General features: G+C 43.8%; 1 protein-coding gene across 2 annotated transcripts in view; it reads right to left on the bottom strand.

Annotated features, from left to right (window-relative positions):
* LOC115113343 (inositol polyphosphate-5-phosphatase A-like) overlaps window positions 1–27,071 on the bottom strand; it is a 187,592-nt gene that overhangs the window by 90,653 nt on the left and 69,868 nt on the right. For both annotated transcript variants that reach the window (XM_029640877.2, XM_029640878.2), the window contains exons 2-4: window positions 25,887–25,928; window positions 15,575–15,675; window positions 14,537–14,624 (exon numbers count right to left, since the gene is read on the bottom strand). In XM_029640877.2, the coding sequence (XP_029496737.1) occupies window positions 14,537–14,624; window positions 15,575–15,675; window positions 25,887–25,928 (231 nt within the window). The remainder of the gene's footprint in view (window positions 1–14,536; window positions 14,625–15,574; window positions 15,676–25,886; window positions 25,929–27,071) is intronic.

The following is a 27,071-nucleotide window of genomic DNA, read 5'->3' as shown; positions in this document are numbered from 1 at the left end:
GATCACGGACAGACACTTTCCCTGTTGCGGATGTTTGGATTAGAGGCTGATGGCTCCCTGAAGATGCTCCCCCCCCCCCCCCACACCCCCGGCCGTGGCGTGGCACCTGCCTGGCCCTGGGCGTCTCCCTACGGAGGGGGATATATATACACTTAGCCCGGAAAGGTCAGCCAGACCTTGGCAGGCAAACACGAAGCACCGGGCCCCCTCGGATGAATCACAGGAGAATTGGTGCATGGCAGTGAATGAATAACCCTCCATGGCTCCCCAAACCCCATCATTTCCCTCCTTTTCCAGCGGGCCAGAGATTCATGTCTGCGCATGCTGCCAGTTCATTACGAAGAAATATCATTCCTCTTCTGGCTGCGGCGGGACAGGCCAGGCGGGCCCCAGGAGGACCCGGCCCTGTTTAATTCCACATCATCCGCTCCAGTGAGGGCCTTAATCTCTGCTTGTGTGATCAATACTATATCAGTGTAAATTAAAATGACAATTTTAAAGTAATTAAGCCTGTTAATGCTCGATTCAAAATGTCATTATTTGCACAAGGGGAATCAGGGTATGGCGGTGTGTGTGTGTGTGTGGGGGGGAGGCGCAGGGTGGGTGTGGTGTGGTGGGTGAATTATGAGCGTGTCCACAGTGACAGGCGAATGCTTTAACTGGTGCGGTGGCCCCTGTTGCCGGCACTGCCACCGAGGGGGCTTAACAAAAGCAGATTAACTCCCCGCCCATACCGGCCAAGGGACCTCTCCAATTTCAGAGCACGATAACCCAATTGGAGAAATTTGATTTGTAGAACCAAACCCAATTATGGCGATATTAGATGAGAAGTGGCAGGGAGGGAGCGTTTGCTGAAGAATAATAAAAAAAAATAAAGGGTTGTAGGCTAAGAGAGTAGAAGAGAAAAGAGAAAAGTTACACAATAAAAATGCACTTAACTCCAGAATGAAGCCCAGCAGTAATTGTGTTATTAGATTATTTTGGTCCCCCTCCTCTCTCTGATTTTGAAAGGCCATTTAGAGTCATTGTGAAGTGAAATAAATGGGCTCCTACGTTAACCTGGTGTGTGTGGTTGGAGGACTGTCTAAAGCCGCCATCCTATCCCATGTGAGGTGCTGTGTAAGTGAGGACGGAAATGAGATGATCACATTGTTGGGTCTTATTAACCAACAAAGCTGACAGCCACGGAGACCAGCGGATCTACCAATTACCCCAATCAGACCGGTTAGGGGCCACACGGGGACCACCAAACACACTCCTGCTACGGCTGACACGCCCTGACGGACTCTAATGCCATTAGAACCATGGATCGGCGTTTTATTTATTTATTTACCTTCCTTATGACACACACAGGCATCATTACTCCCACTGGAGTGGCGCTGTAACCAACACGCACTGAGATCATAGCCGTCTCCATTCTCCAAATACCCATACAGTGTCAACCTGTAGAGAGAGTCCTATGGATAGCTGGATGCTAGTGGCTAACAGAATTTCCCTGCTTCTCGGGACACGTCCATATCTCACAATTAGTTGCCAACGAGGCATGTGCTGACAAATAGGGGAGGGATGTCCTGATTAAAAGAGGCCATTTGTTCCTGAAGGCCCATGGATCACTCGGGGATCAGTCCAGTCCATTGTTGCTCAGCGATACCATTGCCATGGAAACCGTGTCGTACATCTGACCTGTCTGTGTTAGACGATAAGACCAGTGTCCTGGACATACAGTGGTTGGTAAAATGTGTTATTTGATTAAAATCCCCACTAGCAGTTGCAAAAGCAGCAACGATTCTTCCTGTAGTCCACACAAAACATGGCATAATACATCACAATAATAAACAAGAGCAGCTCAAGGAAAGAACTACATAAATGTCAAATAATCTAGAAATAAAAAAAGGTCCTGTACTGCTCAACTGTTAATCCAGTCCTTTTCTATACCTCCCGTTTCTCAAAATTACATTTTTTTGGTGAAATGTGTAAACTATGCATTTAACAGTAAGTAAGAATACATTCAAAACAGGAATCAAAACAATTGCATTGACACGCACGACCTTATGGAGCAGTAAAAATGTGTCGCCATCTAAATTGCCAGCAGAATACCCCCCTGCATACCACTGCTGGCTTGCTTCTGAAGCTAAGCAGGTTTGGTCCTGGTCAGTCCCTGGATGGGAGACCAGATGCTGCTAGAAGTGGTGTTGGAGGGCCAGTAGGAGGCACTCTTTCCTCTGGTCTAAAAAAAAATAAAAATATCCCAATACCCCACGGCATGATTGGGGACACTGCCCTGTGTAGGGTGCGGTCTTTCGGATGGGAAGTTAAACGGGTGTCCTGACTCTCTGAGATCATTAAAGATCCCATGGCACTTAACGTAAGAGTAGGGGTGTTAACCCCGGTGTCCTGGCTAAATTCCCAATCTGGCCCTCAAACCATCATGGTCACCTAATAATCCCCAGTTTACAATTGGCTCATTCATCCCCCTCCTCTCCCCTGTAACTATTCCCCAGGTCGTTGCTGCAAATGAGAACGTGTTCTCAGTCACCTTACCTGGTAAAATAACGGATAAAATAAAAAAATAGTCATAATATCACAGCTAACGTGTCATATTAAAGCCCAACTATATAAGAACGCAACCATTTCAAAGATGTTACAGTTCGTAGGGAAATCAGTCATTTGGCCCTAATCTATGGATTTCACATGACTGGGAATACAGATAACTTCAAAGGAAAAAAAAAAAGGTAGTGGCGTGGATCAGAAAACCAGTCAGTATCTGGTGTAATCACCATTTGCCTCCTGCAGCACAATACATCGTATTCGCATAGAGTTATCAAGCTGTGGAATGTTGTCCCACTCCTCTTTAAATGGCTGTGCGAATTTGCTGGATATTGGCAAGAACTGGAACACACCGTCGTACAGGTTGATCCAGAGCATCATGGTCAACGGGAGACACGTCTGGTGAGTATGCAGGCCATGGAAGAACTGGGACATTTTCAGCTTCCAGGAATTGTGTACAGCTCCTTGCAACGTGGGGCCGTGCATTATCATGCTGAAACATGTGATGGCAGCAGATGAATGGCATGAAAATGAGTCTCAGGTTTTTGTCACGGTATCTCTGTGCATTCAAATTGCCATCGATCAAATGCAATTGTGTTCATTGTTCTTAGCTTATGCCTGCCTGCCCATACCATAACCCCACCACCACCACTAGGCACTCTGTTCACAACGTTGACATCAGCAAACCCCTCGCCCACAACGCCATACACGCTGTCTGTCATCTGCCCGGTACAGTTGAAACCAGGATGTATCCATGAAGAGCACACTTCTCCAGTGTACTAGTGGCCATCGAAGGTGAGCATTTGCCCACTGAAATTGGTTATGATGCCGAACTAGTCAGGTTAAGACCCGATGAGAACGCATTTGAGCTTCCCCGAGACGGTTTCTGAGAGTTTGTGCAGAAATTCTTCGGTTGTGCAAACCCACGGTTTCATCAGCTGTCCACGTGGCTGGTCTCAGATGGTCCTACAGGTGAAGAAACCGGATGTGGAGGTCATGGGCTGGCATGTAGTTACATGTGGTCTACATTTGTGAGGCCAGTTGGCCGTACAGAGAAATTAACAAATTCTTTGGCAACAGCTCTGCTGGACATTCCTGAACACTCCCTCAAAACCTGAGACATCTGTGGCATTGTGTTGTGTGACAAAACGGCACATCTTAAAGTGGCCTTTTATTGTCCCCAGCACAAGGTGCACCTGTGTAATAATGTTTAATCAGCTTCTTGATATGCAACACCTGTCAGGTGGATGGATTATATTGGCAAAGGAGAAATGCCCACTAACAGGGATGTAAACAAATTTGTCCACAAAATTGACACATTTTGGGGATTTTTTTCTTTAGCTCATGAGAAATGGAACCAACACTTAACATATTGCGTTTATATTTTTGTTCACTGACAATGGTACGCTACTAAAGAAAACATGGAAGTTCAATTAATAAATTCAAAACAGGAATCAAAATATTTGCATTGACACACAACCTTACGGAGCAGTAAAAATGTGTTGCCATTTAAATTAGACACAATAACGTTTCAATGTGTCATTATTAAGACATAAAAAAGCAACCGACTAGGGGAGACCGGAGTACCGCAGCACATTCAGTCTCTCACTTATTTATGAAAAGATTATTTGAGTTCCAGTAGATTAAAGAACATTTTTTATACAAACATACATATATATATATATATATCAGCTAGCATTACATACTGTAACTATGTTTCTAGGACATACCAGTCTTTCACAATTCATCAGAAAGTGGCAGAAGTAGGCAGGGTTAATTGTAACAGGCTGCGGGGTTAAATGTAACACTGTTTTCAATGGTAAAAATTAGGGCTAATTGGAAAATGTTCTGATTTGAAACCAATATTTCGATGAAGATGCACTAAATTGTCCAAAAATATTTTCATATCTTTTAGGCATATCATAACGACCAAAAACAGAGTAGCCAAAAGGTAAATATTTTATAGAAGATACTTTAAACATTCCCGCATGACTTTTAAACATGACTTTTAAAGGTATCATCTTAGTTGTACTGGCAAAGTTATATTTAGACACATATATTCATTACGGTTTATATGTATAAATACCTTATAAAACACCATAGAATTTACATGTTACAATTTACCACAAAAAAAACTATACCAAAAGGCCTCTTCTTACTGATAAAAAGTATATAATGATTAGTTACATTGGGAATGTTCCACAGGTCAATAATAAAAAGAGACCGCAAGAATATTTAGAATACTGCTTCATGAATTATTAAATGCATGCCAATAATGAATAGATAGACAACAGTGGGCTGAAAAACAAAGGCAACCTCTGGGTGTTTAATTAGCAGTGGGTGTTGCTCTGCATTTCTGATCAGGCCATGGTAATGGACACCTGGCAGCTGAGGACCCACTCTTCCCGAAGGGGGCGTTGCGTTGGTCAGCTTCCAGGCTGTCCGATCCATCACGTCGCCTGTTGACTGGCTGTTTGTGGAAGCTGGCCTTACTAATTATCAGCTCGTTTGGAGCGGTGGGGGTGGTAGAGCTCCTCTGCAATCAATGCAAACTGTCGCTCCATGAGAATTTCTTGCGGAAGGCGATTAAGATCAATCGGACTAGGCTGACATGATGGGTCTTTTCCCCTCCGAACACGACAGGACAAGTGGGAAAGCTCCTGGGATAGAGCTGTGGAAGGTGGTGGATCTTGTCTTTATAGATAGATAATCCATATCACTGTTTCCTCTGGTGTATTAGAGTTAAAGAAGCTACAAAAAACTTTTGCCTCTGGGGGTGCGCTTGAGCCAAAAGGGGTCCCTTAAAGGAGCAGTGCAGTCAAAAATGTGATTTAACATTTATTTTTATGACATTGAAAATTATGATAATACCATTTTCATGTAAAAAAAAAATGCCTGGAATTTCATCTTGTTCATGTGGGATGGAGTTTTTAGCCCAGATCATGACATCACAATCTGATCTGATTACTCTGATCAATGACCAGTCATCTTTTATTTGCATATATAGCCTCCTACTTTATGCGCCAATCCAGGCTGTGTATGCAAATATATTTAAATTTGTATCAACACCCACACGATCAAAAGGAGGCTCAGGGAAATAAACTAAATATATTTGGAGTTATTTTCATAAAATAAACAAAGTAATTCATTAGACATAGTGATGATTAAAAAAACAGACAAAAATAGAGACAGAAATATTGTCCAGAAATTACATCATTAGCAGATCTATAAATTGTCCCACCTGGAATAATATCAACAAACTATTAGTAAGTCTAAGTAGTAGACATCAGCAAAACATGAGTAAGCCAAAACAGATGCAAGCCATCTACACACAGGCAGAAGTAACGACTCAGTCTCAGTATTCAAGTACTCGTACATACATGACCTAGATACCGGCGCCCTCACACACAGACAAGCTCCCAAATCAAGGGTAACCGAAGTCAGTTTCATGTCATTAAAGCAAACCTCTTAGAGAACGCAAGCGGTCTATAGCACACATACACAGGGAATGCATACTTGCTGTACAGAATATACCATACAGGATTGCATGGCAGGAATTGACAGGGGGAAGAAAATTTTAAAATGCACTGTCTTGAGTGATATGCATAGGATCGGTATAGAAGTACACAGACTGAGGACATCCCGATTTGAAAAAAAGACCACCGATTCTATTTGATCAAACATCTACAGCATATTGAAGTCTTAATGCAAACGATAAATCGGGTTAGGCGGGTAAACATCTCTCCATATAACCCCTGTCTTTGGGTCAATGATAATACCCTCACATTATCTCGCGAAGGCCTCTCTGCTCTGACAGGAAAAGGGAGCACTTGAGAGGGACTGGAGTTGAGCTCAAATACGATCATGTTCCTGGGGGCTTAATCTGTTGCATAGACAGATAAGCATCGCTCTGACACTCATGTTAATAAAGGGGGTTTTCAAGAGACGCCGGGAGCAATTTAGCAACGCCTCCCCTGACACCCCAACACACACACATACACCACAAATCTTAACAGCACACACTCAGTGGCAAGTGCCACTTACAGGGATGTCATGCCACCATCCCACTGTATTCACCTAATGGTTCTGATGAGGATAGTAGCAGTTTTGACCAGGGTGGAGACATTTGCTATGATTTGTAGTTTATTACGGGAGAAATATCTCTTAGAAAGTGACGTGGCATACCTACACAGAGCACAAAACATCAGGAACCCCATCCTAATATCGAGTTGCACCCTCCTTTGCCCTCAGAACAGACTCAATTTGTCGGGGCATGGACTCCACAAGGTGTCAAAAGCGTTCCACAGAGATGCTGGCCCATGTTGACTCCAATGCTTCCCACAATTGTGTCAAGTCGGGTTGATGTCCTATGGGTGGTGGACCATTCTTGATTCACACGGGAAGTGGTTGACACACTCAAAACGATGCGCCTGGCACCTACTACCATTCCCCGTTCAAAAGGCACTTCAATATTTTGTCTTGCCCACTCATCCTCGGAATGGCACACATACACAATCCATGTCTCAATTGTCTCAAGGCTTTAAAAAAACAAATCCTTTTTTAACCTGCCTCCTCCCTTTCATCTACACGGATTAAAGTGGATTTAACCAGTGACATCAATAAGGGATGAAAGCTTTCAGAGCAGGTGTTCTTAATGTTTTGTTCACTCAGTACACATTTGTGTATTTGATGTACTTTTGTTCTAATGAGAATTGTTTCAGAGCTTAGTGTGTTGTAAGAACTCATTAGTGCATGGGAATACGTGTGTGTCTGTGTGTGCATGGGGGGGGGGGGGATTATGGGCATGTGAGGGCCCTCAATTGCGGGAGGATTATGGAAATCAAACCAGAGAGATTAGCTAATGGGGAAGTAATGGCCAGTGTCTGCCTGGGTCAACTGGGCCATGCAAATCAAGTGCTGCTGCATGGGAGAATGAATACCCATGGGAATCAGATCAGCTAGTAGCTATGGGGCAGGGCCACGGACTGACGCCAGGCACAGAGGGCAGCTTTCACCAGGAGTGGAGAGGAGAGCAATGGAGCAGAGGAGACGTCGCCAGATAGTGCCCTCATTGACGTCAACACTCAGCATGTGATCCCAATGCCTCGTCTCCACTGAAACACCGACCCACTCTATCTCTCCCTGCTCATAAAATCTCTATTCATTCACTCTCGTTTGTAGGATACAGGAAACAAATGTCCTTGTATTCAATCGATAGCAGTTGTCGGGTAGGAAAGTTTAAGGGTCATTTTTTTTACATTTTGAACTTCACTCGGACTCCCGAGTGGCGCAGCGGTCATAGGCACTGCATCTCAGTGCAAGAGGTGCCACTAGAGTCCCTGGTTCGAATCCAGGCTGTATCACATCTGGCCGTGATTTGGAGTCCCATAGGGCAGCGTACAATTGGCCCAGCGTCGTCCAGGTTTGGCCGGGGTAGGCAGTCATTGTAAATAAGAATTTGTTCTTAACCGACTTGCCTAGTTAAAGTAAGGTTGCATAAAGAATAGTCATCTCCAGCACCACCACAACATCAACACGTGAAAATGGCACGTTTCTATGTTTTGAAGATAAGTGTTTCCCAATGATATCAATCAGTAGGCTATGCCAACTCATTATTGGTTAAAATCACGTGTCACACCAATGATGTCATTGGAAACACATCCTCCTCTAAATGTTTTATTACAAAATGTAGAAATGTGCAATGTTCACATATGCTGGGGTGGTGCTGAAGATTAAGGGGAATTTCACAATTTATCAACTTCAAGTATGAGGTTTTGGATGTTAAGTGGTTTACATTTGTTTTTGACTTGTGACATATTGTATGTTGTGTGTTAGGGACATAGCTTAACCCTGATTCAATATGAGATGAGGCGGGGAAACATCCGGAGTATAAGGATACTTGACTGGCCTCATGAAAGCAATGGAACATAATTTCACACGCATCAGAGATTTTTTGGGGTTTTTTGAACGTCAGAGGGTTTTTAATTTAGATTTGCGGCAGGCGGTCTAACTCTGTTCCCCCATGCATGGCCTCTCCCCTCTCATTTTCATTCCCACCCACTTGGCACAACCATTCATCAGGACCCGGGCAGAGGACACTTGCCTGCCTACTCACAAATGCATGGAGCAGCCAATAAAATTAACCTTGTGGCAATTGTTTTACCACACATTTGATAGCCGGGTGTCAGCTCATCCGTTACGGGCCAGGATTTTTTTTTAAAGTCAAGCTCCAATGTGCAAAAAATGATGACTATAAGGGCCATCAATAAAGCATGGCTAATGCCAGATTATGGAGTTAAGAGCAGATCTATCAATGCCAGACTGGATAGGGACAGAGCAACTTCCTAGGCCTGTTCATTTAGGTCGAAGAAATACACAGACCACAACCTGGCAATGCAGTATAATACTGTAATTTGCTGGTAGAGGAGTAGAGACGGCCAGATATATTTACAGTCCAGCACACCAACATCCCTGACCCAACCCTGCTGCTGGCGTAAGGGTGGGAGAGAAGCGGGAGTCGGGGTGTAGGAAGGGGGAGTTAGGGGGATGTTTATTTGCGCTCAACACCTCCTAAGCGATCAATATTTTTAATTTGGGTCCGAGTTATTATTTTTCACATCACTGCGCCGGGGAGCTGAGTAAAGTGGCTCATATTTTAGCGCTAAAAAGATCGATATGACAGGCTCACCTTCACTCTGCCCCTCGCCGGCTGGGGTCCGCACATCATAATGTATGGTGGCAAGGTGCACCTGGCTGCCGCATGCTGGAATCACATCATTATCTGTGCTGGCGATCCCCCCACCCCCACCCCAACACCCCCAGACAGTCCTGATTTACTCCCCGCCCAGGTCCTGCCTGCAGCCCCCACTAAACCAATCCCACCACACACAAACACTTAATCAGAGCTCTGTTTATGAGGGTGAAGTGTACGTGCGCTTGAATGTGTGCTTGTGTCAGATGCTCATTTTTGTGCTGGTCCAGAGGAGGGCATAGACCAAGTTCCATAGATTAGGCTCCTTGTATTAAATGCATACATTTTTCGGCATCTCCTTTCAATTAATTATATACACATTTTCAACCTACATTTTTCCAGGGAGGCACAGCCTGCTTTCTCTCCCTCATAATTCACTTCTGATGGCAGATTCATTGATTGTCGCTCAACACGTCCTGTGTATGTGTGGTGTGTGTGTGTGTGTGTGTACAGTATGCGCTTACTTGAATGCCCTGAGTGCATGACTGATGGTCAAGGAGAGTTACGGCCCAACAATGATGACATCTACTCCATTCAAATTGCCTCGCCTGCACTGTACTTCTCACCATATCGAAATAAGAGCCCAGAGATTTAGTTTTCAATATTTTAACCTGCTTATCCTCACAATGCCATCTCCCTGACCATGAGGATGGAGGGGTTTGTGTGTAGGTGGGGGTTGGTCCTCCTTGTTGAACCTGTGTGTGTGTAAACCAGCGTAGTGACCACCCTGTCGTTCTCTCTCTCTCTCTAAATGCAGAGCAGGGGATGCTTAAGGGGTAAAGGATGAAACGATCCCCCATCATCTGGCCTTAATGGTGGTGCACCGTGAAAATAGTTGATGAGTACAACACAAGTGAACACACACAGTCCCAACCCCCGTCACCGCAGTGGGCCACTAAGTGTTCATAAATTCCTGGGTGCAGTTTGGATGATTGCATTACTGTGGCCTGCTGGAGGCAGCCATTAAAGATGCAATGTGTCACATTTTGGGCGACCCGACCAAATTCACATAGAAATGTGAGTTATAGATCTGTAATTCTCATTGAAAGCAAGTCTAAGAAGTGGTATATATGTTCTGTGTGCACTATTTCTATGCTCCCCGTTCTTACGTTTTAGCCGTTTAAAAAGAAAAACTTTTGGTTTTGAACACCAGCTTCAAAACAGCTGAAAATACAATATGTTTGATTATGGAAAATATATTTTTCAGAGGTTTAGGTGGTACAATGATTCTCGACACAATGACCACTTGTTTTATCACATAAACTGAAATTAGACAAACTATTAGAATTTTAGCAACCAGGAAATGGCGGAGCGATTTCTGCATATTGCACCTTTAAGGTCTCACCGCTGGAGTAGGCTAGGGTGCTGCTGGCAGTTTCTGACATGCCTCTAAATGGGGCCCAGCCCTCAGCAGCTATTCCCTCATCCCAACCACGGAGACAGAGCTGAGCTACTCAGGGAGGCACCATTAGGTTTGAAAAGAAAAGAGCTGAGAAATAATCATGTGAACTGACTAAAGTCTCAAAGTAGGCAAAACCTTGATAGGAAGAAAACAAAAACCGTTGATTGAACTTCCTAATTTGAAAGCTTAGGAATGCGTACCTTCCGTTGAGTGTGTATGTGGGTCTCGGTGTGTATACAGAACGTAGCTGCATGTACGTGTGTGCGCACACACAGCACAGACAGAGCTAACTCGATAGATGGAACGGGAAGCTGATGGGAGTGCTCCTAGTGTCTCTCAGGGTGACAACACTCTAGTCTCCACACCAAAGGACACCACAGGGGAAATCCAATCAAAAACATCCAGAGGAGGTGTCAAAAAGATGGCACCCAGCACAAATAGCAGCTAAACAGATTAAGCCAATGTGACAGCTGGGTTGAGAACAGACGCGGATGCAGGAACGGAGTGTGATTCCTGTCAGAGCAAAGAGCCTGATTTATCCTCTGGCCTCTCACTCCCGTCTTGTGGACCAGAGCAGGGAAGGACGCCTTTAATTTCCCATTAAAATGCTCTGGAACAATGGAGGGCTGTGTGTGTTGGTGTGTGTGTGTTCATTTGTAGGTCACTTGTAGCCATTGACTCAACGGAGAAGGTGTGTGTGTGTGTTTGTAGTAAATATTGTTATACTTTTTTCATAATTCTGCGATGACGCATAGAAAAACAGAGTGAGTGCTGTGACAAAAACTGTGAGGGTGGTGTGTGTTTGCCTACACACACACACACACACACACACACACACACACACACACACACACACATCCCAGTCAGTCTGTGAGGAACGCTAGCCTAGGTAATAAAGGCAAGGCATTAGTGAACATCATTCCACATGACACCCCAGCAGCCCAAAGGGCCGGGCCCGTGATAAATATTAATGGCCTGGAACAAGTGGATTGGGAGTTGAGTTATCAGGGCGGGCTTTCCTAATTGACATTTTACCTGCTGTATACCTTAACAGCCCCGTAAAACACCAGGCCTCGGCCTGAGGAGGATGTGTCACTCAAGACCCCCCCCCCCCTCATCACTGCACAGCACACACACAGGAAATATGTGGAGGTTAAGGCTGGCCTGCATCCCTCACTGTCGGTCTGCATTCAAACACGGCCTCAATGCCTGATTGACGGACTTACTCTGGTATGGAGTTAGGACCACCGTGTGCTAAGTTGGACATAAATCTTAGTCCAGGTTATCACACGGGGGGGAATCAAAAATGTTATATTATACAGTGTCCTACAGTATAGCCTGTCATACTAACAAAAACCCTACCCTCAAAAACCAGCCGCCTCTTTGACCATATTAGCCTGTTGACATATTCGTCTCATCACAAATCAGAAGAATCAGCCAGTGCTTTCTTGGTAAATTAAGAGGTGTGCTCAAATGACCCAAACAGAGATGCACCTCGCTGACACAGCTCGCACACACTCAGCCGTGTGCTTCATTAGGTATGGTGAGGCTGGCTGTGGCGAGAGGGAAGCATATGGCACCGCCATCCAGCCAGTGTACCTGTCAGAGACAGACAGGTCAAGTAAACACTCCCTCAGGTCATTACCATACACTTTCACTACATTATAGCACACCCGCTCGCTGCCGCACTCACATAGATATCCCCGAAGGAAAACACACACCGGCTGCCATTACTGGTAGGCTCAGGGAGCCACACCGGGGTTGCCACTTACATTATCTGGAAATTGACAGGCAGAGCGGACAACTAACAATTACCCACGAGCAGAAATCGAAGTTTGAGTAAACAAATAGGAGTGATGTCATCCGGACTAAATGTCAAGCCCTGTGTGAAGCGTACTGGAGAGAGTCTGTATCCTTACTGTCGCCCCGATTTGAATATCTATAAACATATTAATTTTGTGGTTTGTATACATGTATACATACATACATACATACATACATACATACATACATACATACATACATACATACATACACACACTTATTCAAGATATGAGAGTCTAAAAAGGACCACACACAGCACACCGAATGTTGATCTTCGGTTCGTCTGCCGACCGTTCAGCACGCTGTGTTTAAAGGACCACCCGCTGGTGGGTGTCTGACTGCCAACGTCTTCATGCGATTCAACCTTCAAAATCGGTTCGCACCTGGTTCGCAAATTACAGCCGGCACTCCGTTCAGAAGTGCTAAGTACTCTCGGCCCGGCAAACGCTATTGGCGTGTCGTGTCGGAGCCTTAAATAAACTTGGGAGAAATAAAATCAAAAACAAGTGGATATAATCATCATCACCTAACCGAAATGGCAGTTAATTATTTTAGCAATAAGGCAAATGGTTCTAATTCGTTCATAATAGGTTTATGAAAAGAGCATTTTGGACTGGTGGTGGTGGTGTGATTTACCACTGTTTGCTGTTAGGGAGGGAGAGCAGTGTACCGTGGTAATAATACCTCCTAGGATAGAAAGGAAAATCATGACAGACACGGCTCAGCAGTCAAGCCCACACTGATTGTTAGCGGGTTCCTTAAACCACATCTATTCCCTTCTCTTTATGGGCTCCAGAGCCAGAGAATTAACCATCACTTCACTTCTTCCAAATGTACTGTTGGGAGTGCAACGTTGGCAGCATTAAATGTGTGTGTCCCCAACGTGGGGGAAAGGGCCACGGTGTCCGGATGAAACTTTCAACTGGTATCGTCAACACTGAGTATCTGGCTCCACCTAGAGGCCATGCAATGCAACTGACGTGTAGTTGTGCATAATGTATAGAGGGAACAGGCCACAAAATTAACCAAGCAACAATTTGGCCCAAGCGTTGCACATCTTTGTGATAATTACATCACTGGGGCCCGAGGTTCCCTGCCATCCAGGACCTCTATGGCAGGCAGTGTAAGAGGGCCCTAAAGATTGTCAGACTCCAGCCACCCAAGTCATAGACTGTTCTCTCTGCTACCGATGCATCAAGTCTGGAACCAATAAGACCCTGAACAGATTCTACCCCCAAGCTAGAAGACTGCAAAATAGTGAACCAAATAGCTGCCCGGACGATCTGCATTTTGACCCCTTTTGCACTAACTCTGACTCATCACATACGCTGCTGCTACTGTTTACTATCCACCCTGTTGCCTAGTCACTTTATCCCGACCTATATGTACACATCTACCTCAATTACCTCGTACCCCTGTGTACATTGACTCGGTACTGGTACCCTGTGTATGTAGCCAAGTTATTGTTACTCACTGTGTATGTATTCCTTGTGTTACAATTTTTCCAGAATGTTTTTCTCTCTGCACTGTTGGGAAGGGCCCGTAAGTAAGCCTACACCTGTTGTTTACGAAGCATGTGACAAATACAATTTGATAACACTTGAAAAGTTGCAGCTGGTTTGCAGATCCACAAGACATTCCATACCATCTAGCACCGCCTTGTGGCGGTCTACCATTATTGCGCATTCTAATAAAATACTGGGGTCCACGAAGCTGAGAAAAATGAGTCTGTGGGTTGAAGTCCCTCAAATAATTACTTGATTGAATTTCTTAATTCATGTCTTACTACCATCGGAGCTTCCCCAGCTTCAGCTTCCATCTTTCCTCTGCCATCTTAACTAAATGTCACCGATGTGTGTAGAGCGTTCTGATGGAAATGGCTGCTGTGCAACACACCCAGGCGAATACAGCCCGTCTGTTGCGAGTCAAGACTGTGTGCAGTAAACAAAGCTCTCCTGAGACTGAAAGGAAGAGGACCACTTAGCAAGGGCAAATGGACCAGCCGCACTTACTGTGAAATGCTCCTGGGATTTGTAGTTCTCGTCGAGGTAGACACGGACTCTGTTGTACTCCTTCATGGCATCACTGGACAGCAGCTCTCTAGAAGACAGAGGACACACGTCACAATATGAAAATGTAGTTATTTCGTGTTCGTTGTTTCCGGTAGACTTCCAAGTCATTGCGCTAACGCTAGTTAGCAATGGCTCACGAAACTACCTTCAACTTCCTTCAAACGGCACGCAGAGAAATACAAATGGTGTCCATGACTTCCTCTGACTCTGGGCAGGGCTTAATTGACAAAATCTCACACTATCCCTTTAAGGGAGAAGAGATGAGGAAGAGGATATTTTGAGAGTATTGGGATATTCTGCTAAATCTGTTGAGGCCTCAGACAGTCTTCTGCTTATTTGAAAGATGTTGTTATTTAACCAGGCCAGTTAGGAACAAATTCTTATTTACCATGACCGGCTACCTGGCCAAACTCTAACGACGCTGGGCCATCTGTGCACCACCATATGGGACTCCCAATCACAGCAAGTTGTGATACAGCCTGGAATCGAACCAGGGTCTGTAGTGACACCTCTAGCATTGAGATGCAGTGCACACCTGGACACCCTAAATTGGTTGAAAAAAGATTCATCAAGAGAATCTTTCCAAATCCCCATTGACATAAAACTTTGTTATTCCATCCTATGAATAAACAAGATAGACTACATAAACAGGCCATGGAAATAAGCTTATGGTATTCTAGTACATCCATTTAATTATATTAAATTCATAACCTTCTGACCTTAAAAATAAAATTAAAATAAATTTAAAAAATGAAACCAAATAAGGTATGTCACCAGAAGGTGGAGTTGTTCACTCATTTTCACAGAGATTTTGGACATAGTTTTCCTGTGAACCAAGGTAGTGGGTGTTTCCTTGACAGAAAAATAGCCAACTTTAGTGATGATTATGGGGTATGAACACTAGAGTTGGCTGCAGCTCTTCAGTGAAGGGCAATTTGAAGTGGGACCATCGAGTGTTGAGGTTGCGAGGCCACTTACTTGACAAAACAATCCACGTGTGACATGGACGCTTCGTAGTTCTTCCCGCCCACCTCTTGACAGTGCACTGCGATGAAGTGGGGCCTGTGTGATTGAACCGTCTGCAAAGAAGAGAACGAGGCATGGAGTTAACAACTGTCTAGACCACTACGTGATGGTTTCCGTATGAAAAATATCATTTCATGCACTATTGGTTAAAGCCTGTAAGTAAGCATTTCACTGTAAGGTCTACTACACCTGTTGTATTCGGCGCACGTGACAAATAAACTTGGATTTGATCATCATTTACAACACAAGGAACTTCCCACCCAAATGATCTATCATTCTGAACTGAAGTTTGCGAACAGAAATGATACTGCCTTCCTCAAGAGAACACTGTTCTCTAAACATTCTACAGAGTCAGATCTCCACAAATAGCTGAAAAGGGGATTTTAAAGTCACAACCAGGCAACAAGCCCAACCAAAAACCCCAAAAGCACCCATTTACAGCACATTGGAACCCTATAATAAGGTCTGGTGGTTTTGGAGTTTGCCAGAAGCTGGGTAACACCCAAGACTGGGGGACAAACAACTAGCAGAGGCCAAGATACATTACAGCCAACAGGGAAAAATCATCCCAGCTACCGTACAGTATAGTATCAGACAGATGTGTCTGTGTGCAGGGTGTGACAGACAACGTCGGGAGTTTTAGACGTCTCACTAGATCAATAACGAGTCTCTTGCCATTGGGAAATGTCACGTCAGAATACGGGAAACACGACAGAAAATACATGTTCCAGAACATAGCCCTGTCATAAAATATAAGGTACATGAATGAAGAGATGTTGGCGATCCACACTGCGCTACACAAACACCTTGTCCCGGATCTGTTGGGGTCGTCTCGGCAATATCTATAGTCATTGGTAAACAGCACAAACAGATCTGGGATCATGCTAACAAATACCTGGTCAGAGAAGGAGAGCACTCAGAGCAGAGGGAGAGATGTTACACAGTCATTTCCACTCCAGTCACATGACCTCTCCCATGCCCCCCCTCCCCTAACACTAAGAGGTGTTTGTGAGTGCACTGCCACCAAGCCCAGAGTGTTCAGGGGTGCTGACCCGTAACGGAAAATCCATTGCTGAGTGAATTACAGTGCTCAGAGGCACTCACAGGGTTGAGCTATGGATGGTGGGCAGGCCATAGATCACCATCACCCAGGATATGTGGCCTGGGACAGCGTTAAGCCTGGGACAGCTCCAGGCCTGGAGGCCTACTCTGGCCCTACTTCACTCCCCCGCCTGCATTATTCTCACTAAATGCAAAATCTAATAAAAGTAATGTATGGCAATAACACTATGGATTTTCCATCCACCTATGGCTTGTCACTTAGCTGGATGACCCAGAGACTGGTCCCCTAAGAACCAGAGTTCTCAAACTTAGAAAGATTAGTGGACCTATCAGCTCCCACTGAAAAGGTCAGACTCTCAAGGAGCTTTAGCTAGAAGTTACATTGTGTCTGAGCCTGTGGGCATGTGAGAGGGAGAATGCAAGACTGTGTGTATTTTGTGTTTTGCATCTGTCCAAGTGTGGGTTTTCTGTTTGTTTTTCCAGGCAGTGTAACTCCAGCTCTCGATTCCCATGCAGACTCATAATCCTGAAGACTAATTTAATCCTACTACTTTAATCAGAAATGCTATTGATAGAAAAGGTCAAACAAGAACAACTATTCAAGTTTCCTCCATCTTTCTGAAGGCCAACCAAACAACCCTCAGCAGCACTTTTTACTCTATCGGTTAATTTTGATTTCAGACTAAGAGTTATAGTTGACAGATTGATTTTCAATATGAGGGCAATAAAACACACTTTGTGTACAGTCTTGTCAGCCTTAAAGGGATAGTTTACAAAATTGTACATTGGTTTACTCTGTAAGCAGTCTATGGAAAAAGGTATGACAGCATTTAATGCTTTAGGTTAAGTTCCCCATGCTAATGTTTTGGCTTTTGTGGCACAAATCCTATTCGAGTCATGGGGACCGATATTAGCACTTTTTCGCACATCATGTCCAAGTCATCCAAAAGTACTTAAAATGTATTTTGAAGCTCAACTAAGTCAATTATAGACTATTAAACATGATGTGTGAAAAATTCAAATATTGGTCCCATGATTAGAACGGGATTTGTGCCAAATGCTAAAATGTTAGCATGTTGAAACAATGCCAGGGAAACTAAACCAAATCATGGATTGCATACCTTGTCCATAGACTGCTTACAGGGTGAGGAAACTAATATGTCATTTGGGTGAACCATCCCTTTTAAAGAGCAGTAAAGATCGATCAGATGCAAGGAACTCCCTTGGTAACAGTTGCTATATGGTGATGCCTTTAGACCACACAGTGGTGATGGACACGGGTACCAAAACGGGGATAATCGATCCATCTTGTTTGTCAAAGGGGTGCGTCCAGTCGTCCGCTCTCCCCCTCCATCCTGATTCCTCGGAGGTTCCCTTAATAATGGCAATAACATATCACCATCATCTAAAAATGCAAACCACGGAAGGCACTGGATTTCTTTGACGGCCAATCAATGTCATATATGCCATTACCATTGAGCACAATATAAAATAATCATTAGGCTTAGCCCATTATTCTGGTTCTCAGTTTGGAAACATTTTACATTTCGACCAATACCTAACTGGAACACAACACACATCATTGACCTCCACCAGTCCAAATCCATTTATAGTAGCCTACATCTAAGCTCACGCCGATTCACACTACGGAGTTGAACGAAGCGCCGTTTATTGGGTCTGATATTTTCTTTGCAAGCCCAGTACAGCTTGGCTCGGTGGCTTGGCACAGTTTTGGCTTAGCAGTGTAAAAAGGGTACAACTTAAGTGAACACTGGCTCAACGTTTCAAGCACACCACGTCCACAGCTAGCCTAACTTGGCTGCTATCAGACCAAATTGTCCAATGTGTGTCGCCACAGGAGCCTGGGTTCTGCATAAGATTGAGCCGGAGAAGAAGGCTGATGTTTTACGTGTCCTTATCCAATTGTGGTTTCTTTGTTCGCCCTAAGCAAACAGGAAAACGCTCAGGCAGAGGCGGCGCTCCTAGTGGCCGGGGACTTTAATGCAGGGAAACTTAAATCCATTTTACCACATTTCTATCAGCATGTTAAATGTGCAACCAGAGGGAAAAAAATCTCTAGATCATCTCCAATCCACACACAGAGATGCGTACAAAGTTCTCTCTCGCCCTCCATTTGGTAAATCTGACCACAATTCTATCCTCCTGATTCCTGCTTACAAGCTAAAATTAAAGCAGAACACACCAGTGACTAGATCAATAAAAATGTGGTCAGTTGCAGCAGATGCTAAGCTACAGGACTGTTTTGCTAGCACAGACTGGAATATGTTCCGGGATTCCTCCGATGTCATTGAGGAGTACACATCATTCATTGGCTTCATCAATAAGTGCATCGATGACGTCACCCCACAGTGACCTGCACGTACATACCCCAACCAGAAGCCATGGATTACAGGCAACATCTGCACTGAGTTAAAGGCTAGAGCTGCGCTTTCAAGGAGAGGGACTAACACAGAAGCTTATAAGAAATCCCGCTATGCCCTCCGATGAACCATCAAATAGGCAAAGCGTCAATACAGGACTAAGATGAAATCGTACTACACCGGCTCTGACACTCGCCGGATGTGGCAGGGCTTGCAAACCATTACAGACTACAAAGGGAAGCACAGCCGAGAGCTGCCCAGTGACACAAGCCTACCAGACGAGCTAAACTACTTCCATGCTCGCTTCGAGGCATAAAACACTGAAACATGCATTAAAGCACCAGCTGTTCCGGGGAAACGGCGTAACCACGCTTTCCGCAGCCAACGCAAGTCCTTTAAAAACAGGTCAACATTCCCAAAGACGCAGTCCCAGATGGATTACCAGGACATGTACTCCAAGCATGCGCTGACCGACTGGCAAGTGTCTTCACTGTTATAGTAGCAAAGGGGATGTACGACTAGCAAGTGTCCACATACTTTTTGTCATGTAGTGTGTATCCTATCAATTATGGCACAAGACGCACACACCATTGAATGTTTTTACAAGTGAATTCCATGCCAGATGTTTTTTAAAGACGATGCATCTGGCAACAAAAAAAGCCCACTTTTCTCTGGATCTTCTCACAGTGGGCCTTTGATGGGTTGTAATCTAGGGAGGCTGAGTACTACTTCATGGTACTGATTAGGAGGTGGAAAATAACGTGGCTGGAGAGTGTGACACAGTGTGCGGAGGGGGGATAAAATGGGCTTCTGAACGGGCACGTGATGTGATGAGAAGTCTTTCCTAGACACTGAACTCTGTCCACCTGTTGCTGTACATTCAATCAACAGTCTTTACAACACTGATTCTATCTACAAATCACACTCACAATCGCTCACAGACAGGCTCACACACACAGACAGTCTTTTAATACATTTTGAGTCACTCTCCCCTCACATGTGAGAAAGTGCACACACACACACACACACACACACACACACACACACACACAGTAAATCAGAAGAAACACATTATGTTGAAGTATTAATTATATTGTTATAACTTATAATAAATTAGCCATGTACTAATTACCCTAGAAATAACTCCTATTTAATAGATCTAACAAGTCACGTGTTTGGATGAGCCCGGGAGTATCATGTGAGGCCAGTGGCCCGCGACAGCCGGGTAAGGTTTCCAATGCAAATAGACTGAGGGATCAATCAACTCAGCATAACGCAATTCAAAGCATTGTTTATACTGCACTCTAGTGCCGGGATACCATTTCACTCCATTGCACATGTGGAGCAGGCAAATGCCCTGCTTTGCCTGAAGATTACTCCAGTCAGTCGGTGTCACTCTGCTGTGTGCCAGCCCAGTGGACTAGTGAAAGCTGCCTGGATGCCCATCAGATCCACGCTTACTGAACAAACAGTAACACACATGATTAAATCCTTCATATTATTAAAAGTATTAATGCCTAGCCTTGCATGATGGTATACACTTGTCATTTGTATACTCTGGTCTCATCTGAGGGCAGGGAGTGTGACCGCATGCCTGCTTTGGGAGTGTTTGAACAGAATGTATGTCTCTGATACTAATCGAGCTTTGTCCAAAGACCACATTTTATTTCCTGAAGCTGCCTTTCGAGGAACACCCTGAAGCAAGGGCTTGTATCAACAGTAAGCTAGTTCCTTGAGTGGGACACACACACACACACAGCAGGGCAAACTTGCAGGATGTCCTTTCGATTGTAACAACCAAAAAAGCAGTTAAACAGCTTTGTTCAGGATGTTGCCGTTGCCACCTCTCTGTATCTGATGGCCCGATTTCACAAGGACCTTCAAACTACCCTCCATAAAAACATAAGCAATCTTAACAAAATAGTCATTCCAGATGTGGTTTGCTGCAGTGCGAGTTGCATTCCAACACTATCAAGTATAGTGAGACATTGGACTATTTCTCAATGTGAACTCTTGTTGACCCACTGTCTAAACTGTACCACTTCCAACCACAAAGTCAACTGTTTTAAAGAATGTATACCAACGGGGCAAAGATCACTTGTTGATAATATTGATGCTGAAATTCAAAAAGTGCTTGCATCATCTATTCCTTACCACACAAACTTCCTTACAACAGACACCTGTCTTCTCTCATCTGTTGATAGTGTGTGTGAATGAGAGAGATTACAATATATGTGCTAAGCTGATATATAAGTAACTTAGAGAGCCGTGGGAGTAGGGGCAGGCTAACATAGTCGTGAGCCTTGCAACGCTACACTATGAGCTCTAGCATACACTGGTGCTGTTCTGTCCCAGTTGCCCTAGGAGTACACAGTATGGTGCTGCTTTCCATGACGTCACCCAGCAGCACACCACATAGCTGGCATGAGCCTGCAGGCCTGCCTAGCTCACACAGCAGGGGCACACCTCTTTCTATCTCATTCATTCTTCCTTTCTCTCGCTCTCACACACACACACACACACACACACACACACACACACAAAAACACCCACACAAAAACACACTTAAATCCTGAGGCAATCAACCTGTCCACGCATGCCTCAGGGTTAATTCACTGTCATAATCGCACACAGCGAGAGCATGGTGAACAACTGACAAACTAAAGGCGCAAATGAAGAACCCAGCTGACTCCATGACTTCTCGACTACTATAGCTCATGTATGAAGGGGAGAGACCAATAGGAAATTCTGTGTTTGTGATCATCTTGAGCTCATCTGCATTTGCGTCACTTCAAAACCAAAGCACCGCGAAAAATAGTTAAGAAAATAATATGCAAATTCAGAACAATGTGCAAATGTTCACATTTGATTTTGGCTGTGTTTTTGTGCATCTGAAAAACGAAAATGTGTTGACTGTCAAACAGTGTTCAGGTGGTGTTAGCGTTGGTTTATGTGTGTGACGTGTGAAAGACGGGGGGGCAGGCTTGATTTTGACACATCCACAGCGTTTTCTAAGAACAGTCACTTCTGTCACCACACTCAGTGTGTGTGTGTGTGTGTGTGTGTGTACAGTGGGGAGAAAAAGTATTTAGTCAGCCACCAATTGTGCAAGTTCTCCCACTTAAAAAGATGAGAGAGGCCTGTAATTTCCATCATAGGTACACTTCAACTATGACAGCCAAAATGAGGGGGAAAAATCCAGAAAATCACATTGTAGGATTTTTAATGAATTTATTTGCAAATGATGGTGGAAAATAAGTATTTGGTCATCTACAACCAAGCAAGATTTCTGGCTCTCACAGACCTGTAACTTCTTCTTTAAGAGGCTCCTCTGTCCTCCACTTGTTACCAGTATTAATGGCACCTGTTTGAACTTGTTTTCAGTATAAAAGACACCTGTCCACAACCTCAAACAGTCACACTCCAAACTCCACTATGGCCAAGACCAAAGAGCTGTCAAAGGACACCAGAAACAAAATTGTAGACCTGCACCAGGCTGGGAAGACTGAATCTACAATAGGTAAGCAGCTTGGTTTGAAGAAATCAACTGATAATCTCCCTCGATCTGGGGCTCCACGCAAGATCTCAACTCGTGGGGTCAAAATGATCACAAGAACCGTGAGACAAAATCCCAGAACCACACGGGGGGACCTAGTGAATGACCTGCAGAGAGCTGGGACCAAAGTAACAAAGCCTACCATCAGTAACACACTACGCCGCCAGGGACTCAAATCCTGCAGTGCCAGACGTGTCCCCCTGCTTAAGCCAGTACATGTCCAGGTCTGTCTGAAGTTTGCTAGAGAGCATTTGGATGATCCAGAAGAAGATTGGTAGAATGTCATATGGTCAGATGAAACCAAAATATAACTTTTTGGTAAAAACTCAACTCGTCGTGTTTGGAGGACAAAGAATGCTGAGTTGCATCCAAAGAACACCATACCTACTGTGAAGCATGGGGGTGGAAACATCATGCTTTGGGGCTGTTTTTCTGCAAAGGGACCAGGACCACTGATCCGTGTAAAGGAAAGAATGAATGGGGCCATGTATCGTGAGATTTTGAGTGAAAACCTCCTTCCATCAGCAAGGGCATTGAAGATGATCCCAAACACACCACCCGGGCAACGAAGGATTGGCTTCGTAAGAAGCATTTCAAGGTCCTGGAGTGGCCTAGCCAGTCTCCAGATCTCAACCCCATAGAAAATCTTTGGAGGGAGTTGAAAGTCTGTGTTGCCCAGCAACAGCCCCAAAACATCACTGCTCTAGAGGAGATCTGCATGGAGGAATGGGCCAAAATACCAGCAACAGTGTGTGAAAACCTTGTGAAGACTTACAGAAAACGTTTGACCTCTGTCATTGCCAACAAAGGGTATATAACAAAGTATTGAGATAAAGTTTTGTTATTGACCAAATACTTATTTTCCACCATAATTTACAAATAAATTCATTAAAAATCCTACAATGTGATTTTCTGGGCTTTTTTTTTCTCATTTTGTCTGTCATAGTTGAAGTGTACCTATGATGAAAATTACAGGCCTCTCTCATCTTTTTAAGTGGGAGAACTTGCACAATTGGTGGCTGACTAAATACTTTTTGCCCCACTGTATATATATATGTGTGTTGAACCAACAAAAAAGTTAATTTACCTGAGTCTTAAATAAGCCATACAGTAACCTCTTTTTTTTACCTACTCAGTTTAAATCAAAGAACAGGTGACTTGAATGATGACTACAGAAAGCATTAGGAAGAAAATACTTCCATCAGCACAAACACCTGTTTAAAGCAGGCGACAGTGTATTTAAAAAAATACATTTTAAAAATAATTAAAAAATGAGGCTGATCCGATGGCAGACCATCTATGCTCGCTTGTTCTAATAGGACTTCAAAAAGGCTGATAAAAATGCATCGCCAGCCGTTACACACAGGTCTCCTGTATAAAACATGTATACGGTGTGTGACGTCTAACCTTCCACGTGTATCAGTGTATCTCTCGGGCTGTTTGTCTGCATGTGGAACTATATATATATATATTGGTCTTTCTGGCTCTGTGTAAATCCACATCTCTCACTGTGAATGTGACTGTGTGCTTATCCTTGTGTCTACGGCTGTGCTTGTATCCACGTCTCTATGGCTCTGTGCGAATGGATGCATAATCATTATCAACGCGTTTCTACGGTTGTCTGTGAACGGGTGTATCAGCGTCTCATGACTCAGTGAACGTACGGGTAGCACTATCAACGTTTCTCTCTGGCTGTGTGTGACTGCGTATGTATCCATAGATGCGAGGCAGCAGCAGGGCCTATCACACACACCATGGCCAGATGGCAACCAGGGACGATAAGAAGAGGCAGCATGCGGCCTCTAATCCCTTACTTCCACCAGATAGGAGATCAAGGGAGACGCAGGGCCCACTGAATCACTCATTGGATACGCGCACTGCACACCACTGCGCATGGATACCATCTCTACTCGCTCACTGCCACTTGCTACCGCAGTGATTCCGTTCCACAAGCTAGGAGAGACATGGGCCGACTGAAGCCCTCCCTTTCTAGTCAGAGTCACCCCTCACTGCACACCATCTCTACTCACTCATCGCCACCATGACTTCTCCGCTGTGTCGGTCATAGTGATACTACAGCCCAGCTGTGTCTAAGTTTAAGGGAGAAATCGCACACCTTTAAGTGCACTGTTCAAAGACATTAACCTGTGGCGTACTACTGTAAGTTACATGGCAAGGTCTTTGGTGTAATGCAGTGTAGTTTGTGTGTGTGTGTGTGTGTGTGTGTGTGTGTGTGTGTGTGTGTGTGCAGTTAACCTGAACTAAGCCTAGGTCTAATCCTCTTACCATTAAACAGCTGACCTGTAGCTGCTCTCTGTGCTTCCACAACCTTGGCTTGGCACATAACCAGTAGGCACAAACATGCATAATTCTAATACACACCTGACAACTAAGCTCATGCTACTCTTATTGGCATATAAGGCAATGGTCCATCTTCCTAATGGAATACAGAACAGGAGTACCCTCTTCACACTACTGAGCCAAATTAAGCCGGATCAAGCGGAGCTGTACTGCACTCGCTTGGTTACGCATCTGCTACAGTTGCTGGAATGGTGCTGGTGAGGAAAATATGTAAAGAAAATATACGAGAAAAATGTCAATCCAAGACATTCCATTTAGTATATGTTAAGTTTTGTATGGTAACTAGCTAGGTGGCTAACATTAGCTAGTTGGGTAATGTTTAACTAGGCTAGGGGTTAGGGTTATGGTAGCTAAAAGTGTTAAGGTTCGGGTTAGGGGAAGGATTACCTAACATGCTAAGTAGTTGCAAAGTAGCTAAAAAGTTGTAAATTGTTGAAAAGTTGCCCGTGGTGAGATTCCAACTTGCAACCTTTGGGTTCCCATCCACCCCGACTGACCACCCTACTTGTTTTTTGCCTTAAGTAACCATCGGTCTTATGTAACCATACCAACCATAACATATCATACTAATTTGCGTGCCCCGAATTGACTTATACTATGTTACGTATAGTCTATGAGACCAGGCTGGTGCAACAGCTGTCTGCCTGTCTATCTATCTGAATTGACTTCCCCTGCTAGAGTGGAAAAAGTTGTGGTTTCTCAGATGTTCCTATGTAGATCAAAGGTAAGATATGACACAGCCTGTGCTCTTTTCTCCTCAAAGCAACTATCACTCAATGAGTCAAACACAGCCACATGACTACGATAGAGCGCTAGAAATGCAAAGAGCAGATGGGCCTAGAGATGAGTTGTACATGTCTGTATTCAGCACTGTGTCAATATGAAGAGGATAGGTTCAACGTACCTGGTAGAATTCCCGCAGCCATGTCTTCTGTAGGTTATCAGGCTGAAAACACAAGATAAACTCTGTCAGTCAGGTCATTTTGACATGTATTTTATATGACTCTAGAAAAAATTACTTTGTCTATTCTTGAAAAACATGATTTCAACCTTAAATTCCTATTACTATTATTAAGAACTTCCAGTATAAAAAAATAATTCCTCTTGATCAAAAGAGGGTCATACCAGCAATGCCATAATAGAATAGATCTCAACAATATTACAAAAATTTCTTTGGGTCTGCTTCAACGGCTTTTACAGGTAGGTAAGTATTGTTAAATGAGAACTGATTTCAAATTGTAACATATTATGCAAATGTGGTATGTCTAAACATGAATATTCAATTACATTGAAATGAATGTGTTTTCAGATGGTGTATAGTGTAATGTCCTTCTTAACTTTCAAACGATTGAGGTTCTTCCACCATGTTTCTACATTTTCAGACAATACATGACAGTGATGTTTTTTTACTATTATAGGCATTATTTTATAGGCCTCTTTTCATCTGAATATTGATTAATTGACCACATGGGTCATGAAATGTGGTTTAACCAATTTGTTACTAATATAGTGTGTTGTCAACAATTCAAATGATATTTTTCACCAGATTTAACCCATACTTTTTACTGACATACACTAACATTCAAAAGTTTGGGGTCACTTAGAAATGTCCTTGTTTCCATGAAAACATACATGAAATGAGTTGCAAAATGAATAGGAAATATAGTCAAGACGTTGAGGTTATACATAATGATTTTTAATTGAAATAATAATAGTGTCCTTAAAACTTTGCTTTCGTCAAAGAATTCGCCATTTGCAGCAATTACAGCCTTGCAGACCTTTGGCATTCTAGTTTCAATTTTGTTGAGGTAATCTGAAGAGATTTCACCCTATGCTTCCTGAAGCACCTCCCACGAGTTAGCCAAGTCTGTACTTTCATCCAATGTAAAAACACACCACATCAAATGTTGCTACATAAGACCAAATCGTCAGTCACATATGGTTAAGCACATTTTTACATTAACTATTTATTGTAATATTCCTACACTTCAAGGTCACTACTAACAGGAATGGTGCAATATTAATCCCTCACCAACTGAATTCCTGCCTTTTTATCCCATTGGTAATGATTGAGATTTCTTACTGCCCT

The sequence above is a fragment of the Oncorhynchus nerka genome, linkage group LG28, assembly GCF_034236695.1.
Source record: "Oncorhynchus nerka isolate Pitt River linkage group LG28, Oner_Uvic_2.0, whole genome shotgun sequence".
Lineage (NCBI taxonomy): Eukaryota > Metazoa > Chordata > Actinopteri > Salmoniformes > Salmonidae > Oncorhynchus > Oncorhynchus nerka.
The sequence above is the reverse complement of the archived record's forward strand: the minus strand, read 5'-3'. Positions and strand labels throughout refer to the sequence as shown.